The 13,756-nt window shown below is 40.4% G+C and overlaps 1 protein-coding gene across 2 annotated transcripts in view; it reads left to right on the top strand.

The window, feature by feature from the left end:
- Positions 1-13,373, top strand: part of ADAMTS12 (ADAM metallopeptidase with thrombospondin type 1 motif 12) — a 144,600-nt gene extending 131,227 nt beyond the window's left edge. For both annotated transcript variants that reach the window (XM_068176960.1, XM_068176961.1), the window contains 5 exons: positions 3,280-3,432; positions 5,913-6,086; positions 7,638-7,784; positions 9,565-9,718; positions 12,337-13,373. In XM_068176960.1, the coding sequence (XP_068033061.1) occupies positions 3,280-3,432; positions 5,913-6,086; positions 7,638-7,784; positions 9,565-9,718; positions 12,337-12,542 (834 nt within the window). In that variant the 3' untranslated portion in view covers positions 12,543-13,373. The remainder of the gene's footprint in view (positions 1-3,279; positions 3,433-5,912; positions 6,087-7,637; positions 7,785-9,564; positions 9,719-12,336) is intronic.
- Positions 13,374-13,756: the final 383 nt, after the last annotated feature.

The following is a 13,756-nucleotide window of genomic DNA, read 5'->3' as shown; positions in this document are numbered from 1 at the left end:
AGCAGAAGTTCTCTATTGCATTTGGTAGCTCTGTGTGTGTGTGAATATGTGTGTGTGTGTGTGTGTGTGTGTATGTGTGTGTGTATGCATAAAAAGTTTTCCCTAAATGTAGCATTTTGTATCCTTTTTTTAATTTCAGGCTACTGCTTTCTTACAGTTTTTAATGTGGTGAGGTGTCATTGAATTCAGATTTCAACCTTCCTGCCTACTCTCCGAGCTTTCCATCATCTTCAAATGCCTTAAATGCATGTTGTCTTTCCTCATTCAGTTAGTTAATGAAAACGCTGAAGAGAGCCTGGCTTTGGAGCCCTGTATCATGAACCATGTTTGAATTGTCTGTTCATTTTGACATTAAACAAGTGAGAACCACTTTATTACAGTTTTTCAGTTAGTTGGACACTAACCTGGTAATTATTTCACCTAAACTGTATTTATATTTGCTAAAAGAATGCTTTGCAGGATCATGTAAAAATGCATCACAGCAGCCAGCTCCTTATTTTCATTAAGCCATGTTTCCCTGTCAGAAAAGGTTATTAGACTCAATTGAATTATTTCTTCTAGATGGGTCCATGTGGGCTTTTCGATTGCATTATTATCTTCGTTAGTATTTGCCATCTTGGTCTTGATTGTTTAATAATTTGGTTTTTATCTTCTTGAGAAGTGTGCTTGGGTGAAGCATTCCATTAGACCACAGATAGGACTTTTTATTTTCCTAGTGATAAATTGGAAGATATTCTTATCTAATCCTCTGGGACTTTTCCAATCTATTATAAAAATTGATTTTCAACAGTTCAAAGATTATTAAATAAACACTTGAATGGATGTAGAGATAAGGTTAATACATTTGGTTTCACAGAACTGATGAAGTAAATTTGAAGATACTTAATGCACCTAACTTTGTTATTCTTTAATAATTTAGTAGTCTTTTGCTACTGTCATTCAAGCTGTTATTTCATGTTGAAATATATGTTATGGGAAGTGTGGCACATTGAACTTCATTTTTCAAATTTGAAGAACTGATGAAAAAGAGAATTTATGGAGTCTCCATCTTTGAAGGTATTCTGAAGCTGTCTGGACATGGTTCAGGGAAACTGCCTCTAGGTGGCCCTACTTGAGCAAAGGTCCTTTCCAATTTCAACCATTCCGTGGTTCTATTAATAAATTCAGCTATTCTCTTTTGCATTAAAGAAAAGTTACCTATTTCACATACACACCTTGAGTCTGACATTCACAGAACCTTTTCTTTTTGTTCATTACTTTTAATTAATTTTCAATCTATAGTTTTCTGACTTTTATTTTTGCTCTTTCTGTTTGCCCATCCTTAGTAAAACTTTGAATCTGTTTCTAGATGACATCTCTCCAAGGCATTGGTATTTCAAGACTAGTGCACCTACCCTGATGAGTATCTTGCTGTGCTCTTTCTCTTTTAGTAGCTGTCAATATTTTGACATTGCTTTGCTCTGTAGGAGATATCCATACTAGTAAATAAATAGTGCCAAGAGCAGTGATAGTCACTGAGGTGGAAAGGTGTGACATGTCCCATAAGAGGGCTGGCACTTGTCCGGTCAAGGGAGAGCACTAATTTGAGTAGGGCAAAACAGTGCCCATTTCCACCAGTGCTTGTCTGTAAATTTTATCTTTCCTACTACTTTCCTGGGCCATTCTGGGCTATCACTTTTCTTTCTAAGAGCTTTCTGGGTAGCAAAGATACTCCATTTACCATGAGATCATCTCATTCTAATATTGGTCATCTCATTCTTCTATTAGTCATGTAAAGTCACCTGCACTTTCTCCCTCTGTGACCAACATCTACTGTGCCAAAAGGAAATTTTGGTTCCCAAATGACAAAGGGAAAAGCAGTATGTCTTCAGAAACTTACTGAGCATCAAACGACAGTTAAGAAAGCAAAGGCTTTATTCTGAAACCATTTGAAGTATCATGCCTTTCTCTCTTGGCCCTGTGCCTGCACACAACAGGATTTGAAAGAATCTTGCTGTTTCACCTTCCCCAGACAGAAACATAAATCTTCCTCAGTGTGATCTGTCCAGCATCATCCATGGAGCCACCTTTGCTCTTCTCACGTGTGCTCAGAAAGGGGCTTCAGTCAGAGACTTAAGCATCCCTTTAGTGAAGTCTTGGTGTTGTCAGACTGGTGTGGCAAAGCTGAGGAAGGCATCAGGTCATCAGAAAGCAAGACAAGGGCAGTCTGTCCTCTCAGTCAGAAAAAATTGCCTTGGATAGGTGTGTCACTAGGCAAAACAGAGCAGTGGTATGCAGTTTCCTTTAATAGGACCTTTGTGGCCACTTGGACACACATCCTGGGAATCGCCATGAGATCAAACATCTCCAGTGTTGATTTTTTCCTGCCTTAGCTTCAGCTTAAGTTTCCTTATTTTTCCAAGGACACTTACTCAGCATTCCATATTTAACTTTCTGACTGCCACACAGGGAGTTCAAACCACACAATAGCATTTGCTCTCTTCATAATTTTGCTTGGATTAAGTCTAATCCAAGATGATTTATGCTGTTTCTCATGCCAGCTACAGGCTGCTTAGTGTGTGTTGAATTTGGCTCTACATGTGTAGCTCACTGACCCACCCTTTCTAAGGCAGAAAAAGGTAAATGAGTGTCTCCAACCACTTTTCAACCCCTCCTGCTTCAGAATACAATGACTGTGTTTGGGGTTTTTTGTGAGGAGTGTGCACTCTGGGGTTATGGATTGGAATAATCAATATTCTCTTTCCTCAGAAGAGACACAGAAATCCTCCCAGATGCTGAAAATGCTCAGCCACTTTCTGAATTAATGATTTAGAGAAACATTTTCCTGTACAGTTTTCTTAAGATCCTCACATATTTATTTAAGGTTTTCAGCATCACGCACTCAATTAGCTGACTCTTTCATCAGCAGTATTAGGGGAAGAGAGAGAACATGCTGAAGATTGTATGCAATTACATTTTACTTTGGATCCCCAAAGATAACAGAAGAAAATAGTGGAACAGCTGGCACAGATTTAGAATGTCTTGGTAAGCAGGAGTTTGCCAAAGAAGAGAAGTGCATAGTATAAATCAGGATTGGTATTTTCTTAAGAAACCAAAAAAAGCCCTCCTTCAGAATATTAAGTAAAAATAGAATGAATTTCAAATCTTCTTTCAGGTATCTCCCATGACATATGTCATCTAAAATGGCTCTAGATATTTATATTTAGGTTCCAGGATTGTTTCCAGAATGATGTACTAATGTTGAATTTGCCCCTGGGCTTTCCTCTTGCCCTTGTGCAGTGCTCTACAACCTGTGGAATGGGGGCTTTTTGGAGACATGTGGAGTGCAGCAGCAGGAACACATCTCACTGTCAGGACATGAAAAAGCCTGATCCTGCAAGGAGATGTTATCTCCGCCCATGTGCTAGCTGGAAAACAGGAAATTGGAGCAAGGTAACTTCATTCAGAGCTGTGTATGAACAGTAAGCTTGCAAATTTCAGTGGGTATGAAACTCTAAATATTTCATTTTTAAAACAATTATTTACTCAGTGAATGCATGCATGATTCCCAGTTGACCATTCAGCACTAATTTACTAATTTCCTGACCAAGTTATATCTGGAAACACATCTGCTGTGAATTTCGTTCTTCCTGTGGTGGGTTGTGCTCATTAACTCTTGCATCTAGAGCAAGCAGGACTCACTGCTCACGTTCTATGGAGCTGACAGGGCAACGCTGTACATAGTTGCTTGTGGCATCTTTTTAATCTCTGCCTCCAAAGACATATCCTAATTTTAAGGAGCAGTAGGAATTTGGGAAAGGGAGTGGTTATGTTCCTACTCACCCTTGTCACCATGTACTGTCTCTTGACATGGTTTATTCCCCATTCATGTAACCTCCAAGTCTGCTATGTGTAGGATTCTCTTTGGTCCTAGTTTCATACCCATAGCCTGCTCAAGGGACACAAGAGTGTCCAGGGGTGCTAGGTGGAGCCCAAAGAATTGTGATTGAGTCCCATTTTGATATTTTAAGCTGTGTGAAGAACACCTGGAAGGACTTAGGTGACTTCTTGAAGCTTATTACATTTTGCCTTCATGCAGTCTGAAAATTGAGTTTCAAAGCACAGGTTATTTTTTCAAGACTAAAAAGAGATAAACTGTAAAATTCTGTTTTAAATATTGTTGATTTAATAAGGAAAAAGATAGGTGTCTCAAAATTTTCCAATATAGATCATTTCTGTGGACAGTGTTGTTGCCATTGGGCTAGAGGGTAGATTGAGATTGATATAAATAAATATAAACTTATAGTTACAAAACCTGTGTTACTATTGAGCTCTTAGACATAAAATTGATTTGTACAGGAATTACATGCCTCTTTAGAAAGTTCAGGAAAGGTCAAGGCTTTACATAACTACATTTAAGCCTTCGAAATTAATTTTAAGAGATACATAGACATCCTGCCCTCCCAGCTGCAGTGGGCAATTTCACCTTCAATTTTTCTTCATAAATGTCATTGCTCTTGCAAGTAGTGAATGATGGTCATGTCACAAAAAATAGCTGGCAATCAAGTTTAATGATGAAATGTAACAGGAAGCAATTTTTTTTTAAATGTCAGACCAGTTATGAAACAAGTTTGAGGCAAGAGGCTTCTCCTATCAGATTTGTGTTACCCTTCATTTTTTCTATCAAGTGAACTATACAAACCTAGTTACAATTTCATATATTAAAAAAGGTTATATTTTACATGCTTTACAAGTGGCAGTTATTTTTGGTTACTAATTTCAAACATTCTGAAGACATGTTGTCACAACAAGATGTCTGGGTTCCCTGCTAGTGCAGTAGAGCTTTTTCTGTTTTCTACTCTGATTTAATTTTTCCCCTCCCCTAAAAGAAAGGTGCTTCAGACTAAATCTTAGAGACAGTGTTTAATGCCAGATATAATTTGCATATATCTTGAGACTGTTGTACTCAGTTTCTTAGGGAGTCACTTCTGTCCACTGTTTCTATCCAGAGAGACAGGAACCTGGCCTGTGGACAAGAGTAAGGATTTCCTTTCCATCCATTCTTCATCCCCTAGGGGAGGTATTACATTCAGATTCCTTGTTCAACTAAAGGATGCTTATTTATGCAAAGGAAAACAGCATCAATTGCTATTGCATCATAGTGGTAAAGGTGAAAGGTGATTTGAGAATCTTTCAGTGGTGCAGCTGGAATTGGCTTTTATTCTGCTTAAAGACAAAACGTACATTTTTCCTTATCCCTGGGGTAGCAAATTCAGTTCTTCCTTAAGAGCAGGAAAGGTCCTGAATTTTGGTGCCTGGAGACAGGGCCTGGTGATGCTGCATGAGGCTTGGAAGAAGCTCTGGCTAGAAAAAGGAGATTGGAAGGATTCACTTAGCTCCTCAGCAGAGCTCTAAGCTGGGCAATGATTTCACAGGCTGTGAGTGAGTCTCAGAGTGCCTCTCTCTTCCCTCACACCTTCTCAAACTGAGGCTGCTCTTGGGGTATGAACTCTCCTGGTGCCTTGGAGGTGCAAGGAAGATGAGGGTGGGACCGTTCCTCTCTCTGAAGCAACTAAGGAACTGACAATATCCCTGCATACAGAATCCATTTTCTGTATTTATTGCATTATGACTCTTTCACTATGACATTTTCGGAAATAGCTGGCAGGATTTCCCAAATAAATATATATCCATATTATTAATGGCCATAGCAGTGTAGTGGGTTAAGTACTTACATGGCATGTTCCAGGCTGCTGTGAGGAAAACCACAGTGTTTAAGCCTCACAACAGGTTGGTGTTACAGTAAACTGGAAATTCCTTCTGTTCAGGATGCTCAAAGCTCAGGCAGTCCTCCTGGTCTGTGACTGGGGAAGGTACAGCCCTTCAGTGGGGCTCATGGTGTGGAGATGTGCCCCTCTCTGTTTTGTGTACAGTGCTCTGTGAACTGCAGCGGAGGCTTCAAGACCCGAGATGTTCACTGCATTGATGTTGGGGAAAAGCGGCTGCTCAGGCCTTTCCACTGCCGGTTACTCGGCTATAAACCACAGCTCAACACCAGCTGTAACACAGAACCTTGCTTGCAATGGCATGTGGAGCCCTGGAGCGAGGTACTGTTCTTTAAAAGAAGTTTTGTCAGCAATTTCCTTTCAGGTAACAGCAGCTCTTGGATCCCGTGCTGTCAGGTAAAATTGTGCTCCAAGGAAGACACGCAGCTGGTGAGTTCTTGTGCATGACTACAGCAAAAACTATCACAGGTGTTCATAAGGCTTCACAGAATCATTCTTAGGATTGAGTGTGATTTACAGCTGGAGCTCTAAATTACCATGTCCTGAAAGGGAAAAGCAGATGGCCTGGAAGAAAATTTGTTGTAGCTATCCTTTGGGATCAGTAAATGTGGTTCATTTAGATTAATCCTTTTTGCTGCTGTTTTAATGTTGCCTTCTCATTATGGCAAATTTAGAACGTTCCTTTACACTTTTGGACTGAAATTTTATGGAGCAAAGGCTTAGACCAGACATAAGATAAATCTGACTTTTGGCTCCCTTTGTAATATAAACCTGTGCCAACAAACTCAGAGGCTGCCAGGCACTTATTTATGTCAGCTAAATCATGTGGCCTGATTATATTGTAGAATTTAACCCCACTGAAAGCAGTGCTGGAGAAAGTGTCATGATGTTTGCAGCCCTGTGGACCTAATGCTTTGGGATTTTAAGGGAGGTGATCACATTTTCTTTACAGGGCACTAAGAAATCACACCTGGAGGAGACCAGGGTGTGCTGTCAGAGCAGTCAGCGGGAGGAGGAAAAACAAAAATAATGGAATGATTGCATTCGTTTGCCACTTAAAATACTTTATAAAAACACTAGTCCAACCCTGGACACTGGATAGAAACAGATTGAAAAGGTTCATTTATCAGATGTCAGATATATTGTTCTGTCCATAGGGGTGCAATTCCTTATAGGAGAGTAACAATGCATTATTCAAAGTATATTTGGTACCTTATTTCATATCAGAGTATTAAATACTTCATGTATTTCAAGCAGACTCTACTACAGACTTAGTGAAAAAATAGTAACAAAATCAGTGAATAAGTAATTTTAGAATGTGGACAGAAGAATGTTTAAAAAATAACCTGGATCACTATCTTTTTATGACACTTCTACTGCCAAAGAGTTCAATTGCTGTATGGATTGAATTTTAATGTCCCCAACCACCTCGTAAAAATGAGATGCTGCATCATATGAACTTGTTGTGTCTTCAGTCAGTGTTACAGATTAATCTTGCTGATACATGACTTCTACTTTCTTGTTAGAGACACTACTGCTGTTGGTGATGTTGATGAGCAGTTCTCTGTTGCCTGTTCTGTGTAGCCATTTCTACTCTGCCCTTTAGTCCTTCTAGTAGTATGTGCCAGGAGCAGCTTTTCCCCTTGTAGCAGCTTCTTCTCAGTCTCCTTCCAAGCACATGGAATAAGTGTCTCAGTGCAGAGCTTTTCTTCATGTCTGGACTTATCTACAGGCTAGCCTGTACCTCTTTCTGAACCTATGGTCCTGTTATCTGTGGCCCCGCATTTCTGAATGAACATGTGCAGCCATCTTTGTGGTCTGTTTCTGGTTTCTCATCCTCTCCCACCTCTGTGTCTGCCACTGTCTTGCCAGTGTTCGAGGACGTGTGGTGGTGGCCAGCAGAGGCGGCACGTCTCCTGCCCACGGGAAGGGCACTGTGACTGGACCAAGAGACCTGATGCCACTGCATCCTGTAACAGGCAGCCTTGCACACAGTGGATTCACCAGGCCTGGAGCCCGGTAGGATTCAGTTTATTTTTGTTTCATTTTTTGTCATTTTTTGTCATGTTTCATTTTTTGTCATGTTTCATTTTTTGGCCGTATTTGGTTTCATTATCCACTTGTCTCTGAACTTCAGCCCCTGTGGCAAGTAAAGTTCCTTATGCAGAGCTGAAGCTGCAAAAGAACTTCTGAAAACGTTACTGAACATTTCATAGCCAGCCCGTGTCCGTTCCTTTAGGTGACATATATTGTAGCTTCTGTTTTCTGTTGCTGTATTAGATGTCATTGGAAGTCTGGGATCTTTTATCTTGTCTAAGAACAAAGGAGTTTTACCATTAACATTCTTACTCTGCACGTTTATATTTTCCAGTGTTTGAGGCTATTGGAGGGGATTGGGTGATCCTCAAAACAACTTCGGGGAATACTGTACTTGCCCACACAAAGAGAAATTCTGAATTTTGACCAGTAGCCTCCTACTTAGTACCTAGAAACCTTCTTGATAAATGTGAGGTGTATCTTTGGGGAACTTTCCAGTATCTGCTGTACATACTTATCGATTGCTATACATATTTATCTATAAAGAAACTAGTATATCTAATAAAGCTTTCCCTTCAGTTTCCTTAATAAACATTGCATACATTACAAGTATTCCTCACAGCATAATGGAATATTGAAGGAATGCTAAAAGCAGGAGCCACAAATCAGAAAACACTGGAGTCACATTTAACACAGAAAATTCAATGAGTTGGTTTTGATACAAAGCCATTAGATGGGACATGACTGTAAGGTAATGTAGAGTCAGTGTAACACTTAAATATGGAAGTGAAGCACATAAAATAAGTAACAGACTACCAAATGTTATAGCAACTATTTTACTTATTTTTTAATCCCATATTGATGTATTAATTAATAATTTTCCTCTATAAAAATATTATAAAAATCAATATAAAGTTGTTGCAAGAATACCTAAGATCTTTCAGTCTGCCTCATGCCAATACTATTGTGCTTCATGTACAGAGATACATATTAGAGAGGGGATAATTTGCAGAAAAATTACAGAGGTTCCACTCCTGTCTTCATCTCTTGTACTTTGTTAGCTGACATTCTCTAGCTTCTGAATTCTTTATCTCATTTATCTGATGGCACTATTTATCTGTAGAGAGAAAAAAATTAAAACTAATTCGGAATTCTCAGAGGCTCTGGGAGATCACAAGATTTAAGTACATGTACAGAATGGTACAAGAAGATATTTTAAAAGTGTTTTGGTTTTATGGCCTTCTGTGTGCAGCCAGAACAAGCAGCTGGCAGTTCTTTTGTGGTCCTAAAGAAAGGGTAACCACCTGTTTAAATCCAGGAAAGAAACAAAACCTTACTGGGCTTTTTTTTTTAGTCTTGATCATTTATAGGCCTAATATTGCAATTGATTTTTCTTGCTTTACTTAGATAGTCAGAAAACACAGGAAGCAAAAACTGTCCTAATTGGTATGAATTTGGTTTACGAGTCTCTTATATTGTAGGACTGGCATTGCAAATCATCCTTTTCCTCTGTAGAAAATAATAATTTTCCCCTGTTTACACATTCCAAGATGCTATTACCCTCTACCTTATCCTGCCAAATCTGGCCACAATGCACCATGGAGGTGACTGGATGGAGCATACAGTACACAGAGTACTGTAATGCCATTGCTTCTGGATCAGATGGCAGTTTTAGCTTCCTGTCACATCACAGCTCAAATATTGCCAAATTACAAAATTTCCATGTTAAAAAAACTTACATATGTTAAAATTACTCTTTCAGTGTGCTGTTTCTTGTGGAGGGGGCATTCAGCAAAGAACTGTGAAATGCATGAATACAGAAACCAATGAAACTGAAGATGACAGTATGTGTGTGGATAAAACCAAGCCCACAAAATATCAGAAATGCAATCTGCAAGAGTGCAGGAAAAATACAGGTAGAGTAATACACAGGCATGAAACAGGTTTCTCCATTTCTGCTGAGATTCTGCAAAAACTGGGATCTGACTCAGTCTATCAACTTCTTTTGAGTAGTGTGGGCTCAGTAATTACAGGTCACCCTGGCCTGCTACTGCTCAGGTCACCCTGGCCACACTGCTGTCTCTTCCAGCACTTCTGGCCTTGTATTGCCATGATGGGGAGTGCAGTCTCTGAGCATGCATCCCTATGACGACACAACTAAATTAGTAGGTCTGCTTGTGTTGGCCTGTTTTAGGTAACTCAGAGTGCAGTGAGGACTGTGGGAAAACACACAGTGAGTCCAAATAGATGCCATTTCTTAAGATAGATGCCTCTATGGAAGCTGTAAATTCTGGACTGGGAGTGCAAGCAAATTCTTACAGACAATGTAGAAAAATCAGTGTTCCACAGGGTGGGACCGTCCAAAATCAAGAGGTGAAGAGAAATGCTCTTGTGACTCAGGGTGTCCTGTACCTCTGTCCTTCAAAGGCCCAGGAGCCCAGCTGTGTACATGGTTAATAGCCAAAAAAAGAGGCATCAGGGGAAGGGGGAAGCTTACAGAAGGAATAACATCTTTATGAGCAGTCTGTGTACTGCTGTATCCAGGAGGTGCCCTTGGATAAGAACAGCAACATCTCACAGCCCTTCTATAAAAACTTTCATAAGCCTTTTGGAGGATGGTGCTAAGGGTCTAATTGGACAGTGAGACAATGATTTGAATCTGGAGGGCAGTTTAGATCTGACATGCTCTTGAGAGTGATGCATCACTCCTGCTGCAGTTCAAATAATTTTAGCGTGTGTTTTGCCCTGTGGTGGATTGGTCTGCTTATTTCATGACCCTCTCATGTTCAGAAAGACAAACTCAGATAAATACTGCCTGCACATATTAGTAATAGTTACTTCTGTGAATATAAGCTCAAGTGGCCCATGAAACATAGTAAATGCCCTACTAGGTAAGCACTAGTCCATGCAGCCCACCCTTATGGCTCCAACAATGGCATTAAAAAATGCTACTTAGCAGGAATGCAGGAGGTTGGTGCTTTCCTGAGATTAATTTCCGTGATAGTCCTCCAGCATTTCCAACTGACGTATATTAGGACTACTGAAAGTTCTCTATGTAGTGCCTTTTTATTTAAACTTTCATTAATATGTTGCAACTCTTTTTGATGCTGTGGTGCTGTCTGCTTCCACCCTCTCCTGTGGCAGCAAGTTCACAGAATCATGGAATTGTCAAGGCTGAAAGAGACCCTCAAGACTATCCAGTCCAACCATCCACCCAGCAGTGCCACTGTAACCCCTGAACCACTAAAACACATCACCCAGTGTCAGATCCAGATGCTTCTTGAACACCTCCAGGAATGGTGACTCCGCCACCTCCCTGAGCAGCCTGTTCAATGCCTGACCACCCTAACAGTGAAAAAATGTTTTCTAAAGCTAATCTGAACCTCCCCTGTCTCAGCTTGAGGCCATTTCCTCTTGTCCTCTCACTGTAGGTGTGTCAAGGTAGGCTGACCACCATCTCACTACAGCCTCCTTTCAGGTAACTGTACAAACCTGTAGTCCCCTGGATCATCATTCTGACCCTCCTGTAGGTGAGAATTACGTTTGCTAATTTCCAGACAGCTGGAACTTCTCCTTAGCCAGGACTGCTGGTAGGTGATTAAGAGTGGTTTCGCAAGTTCTCTCACCAGTTTCCTCGTTACTCTGGGTTGAGTCCCATCTGGGCCCATATACTTGTGAGTATCTTAATTGGCAAAACATGTCCCTAACCATCTCCTCCTGGATTATGGAAGCTTTGTTTTGCTTCTCATCCCTAACTTCCAGCTCTGGGGGCTGGATATCCTGAGGGCAGCCTTTCTGTCGCAGCCCGGTGTGAAAAAAACTGCATTCATCTGTTTTAAACTACCTTTATACAAGTTTTCATTTAATTTCCCCCATTGCAGTGTTGAGGGATTTTCTGGAGAACAGTCTTGGTAATATATCATCTTCCTTCTTTTGCACACCTTGTCTTCTTGCAGCTGAGGACCTCCAGTTTCTAATAATCTGGCTAAAATCTGGCCCACCTCAGTTCATTAGAGCTACCACAGACCTATCAGCGTGGTGGTACAGACAGCAGCAGTCAGTCCCTGCCATGTTCTGATGCTGCAGGAATTAAAACACAGCCAAGTTGAACATGCAGCTGCATGTGCACTGTCTGCACTCTCCTGCCTGCCCTGGCTGGCTGTGCAGCACCCTGCCAGCCCATGCTACTCATCTTAGGGGCAGTTACAAGAATGCAAAAGGACCAAATTCAAATCATTCTTGGCAGGCTTTCTCTGGCAGTCCAGAGAAAAGTCAGAGTGGAAAACATAGATCAGCTGTGTCTGCCACGAAAGTAAAGTCTCACTGAACAGTCATGAGTGCTGTGTTTTCCAGAACAGAAGGTCATGTGTTCACTAAAAGATCCTAGAATTTCAGTGCGAGGTCAAGCTGACCCATAATACAAGGGAAGAGAAAGCCACTGTAAATAAGACCCTTAACAGACATGACCATCTGGCATAAAGCAGGGAGTGTGTCAGCAAAATACAGCTAATTCTTGTCATCTTCTTCACTACAGGGCTGCCCTGCAGCAAAGACCAGCTGTCAGTTCACTTCTGCCAGAGGCTGAAAAGTATTGGCAAGTGCTTGCTGCCATCAATACAGACTCAGTGCTGCTTCACGTGTAGTCAGCCCCGAAGTCGGAACAAAGCAAGACATGGGGATCAGCGAGGCTTCAAACAACAAAATTACACTAAATCTAGAAGAAAACCACCTCAAAACTAAGAAAACAACAACCAAGCAGCTTGGCACTAGCTGTTTTTTTTTCTTGTTTCCTTGAATAGAGCTTCTGTTTACAGGTTTTACGTTCATTATTTTTTTCTGAACCATGCAGCATAAATGGAAATCTGTGATCAAAACTGGGAAAGCACATCACCTAGGGTTATCAGTCATAATTTACTGCTTCCGTTTTTTCTCTGTAATAGTCCAAAATTTATAACATAATTTTCAATGTGCCAGCAGCTAGTACTACTTAGGCATGCATAGACACTAGAAACAGGCTTGCAAGAATTTTCTGATTTTTTGTAATGACTGTTTAACTTGTTCTTCCATCTCTTTTCCAAAACCCACTTGAAACACCAGCACTGCTTACTCAAGAGTGCTTAGTGAAGGTGGCCCTTGGGGCAATAGACACATACCTGTGCCATGGGCCAGTTCTCTTTATGCTCTCTTGCCTTTCTTTTTTAGGAATCGAGGTGAAGTGGCAGTGATCCTAAATTCATTGTTCACTTAATAAACTTAAAAGCAGAATTTTGTAATATCTGCTTACTATAGGCAGGATGAATTGAAACATTGTTTTTTTTCAGGAGAAAAATCTTTGCTTAGTACTTGACTGAATCTCTAAAGGATACCTCAGCCATAACCTGTTCTTGACAATTTTCTTCTGCTACAAATGTCTTGCTGTAACCTGAAAAGCCCATAAAATGTGGGATATTAAGTTCCCAAATATGTTTTAAGCAGCATTCCTTGGTACCTCAAAAGCCAAGACGTTTACATCTACCACCTTAATAGTCATAGAATCATTTAGGTTGGAAAAGACTTAATATCAACAATTCCAACCTCACCCAGCGGTGCTAAGTCCATCACTAAACCACATCCCTAAGTGCCTTACCTCTTATCTATGTGTATTTTTTTACACATTTAAGGGAGAAACCAACAAAATCTTTCAGACAGGTTTATACATTCCATCTGATAGAACAGATGAACAATTTCAGTATAAAGAAAAATTTGGTTTTGCAGATCTTTTGCTAGACAGGCAGTAACATTCTTATGTGTCATCTGTAGTTCCTCTCCATTTAAAATTAACTATCCAAGGCCATTTGAAATTAGATAAGGCAACCAGCTCAAGACTATGGCCAGTCTCTATAGCTGCAGGTATTCAGACACAAATGATACATGTCAGCAGGACATAAAAAGCTGTCAGGAAACTGATGCAGCAT

The sequence above is a fragment of the Anomalospiza imberbis genome, chromosome Z, assembly GCF_031753505.1.
Source record: "Anomalospiza imberbis isolate Cuckoo-Finch-1a 21T00152 chromosome Z, ASM3175350v1, whole genome shotgun sequence".
In the NCBI taxonomy this organism is placed as follows: Eukaryota; Metazoa; Chordata; class Aves; order Passeriformes; family Viduidae; genus Anomalospiza; species Anomalospiza imberbis.
This window is presented reverse-complemented; position numbering and strand designations above follow the sequence as displayed.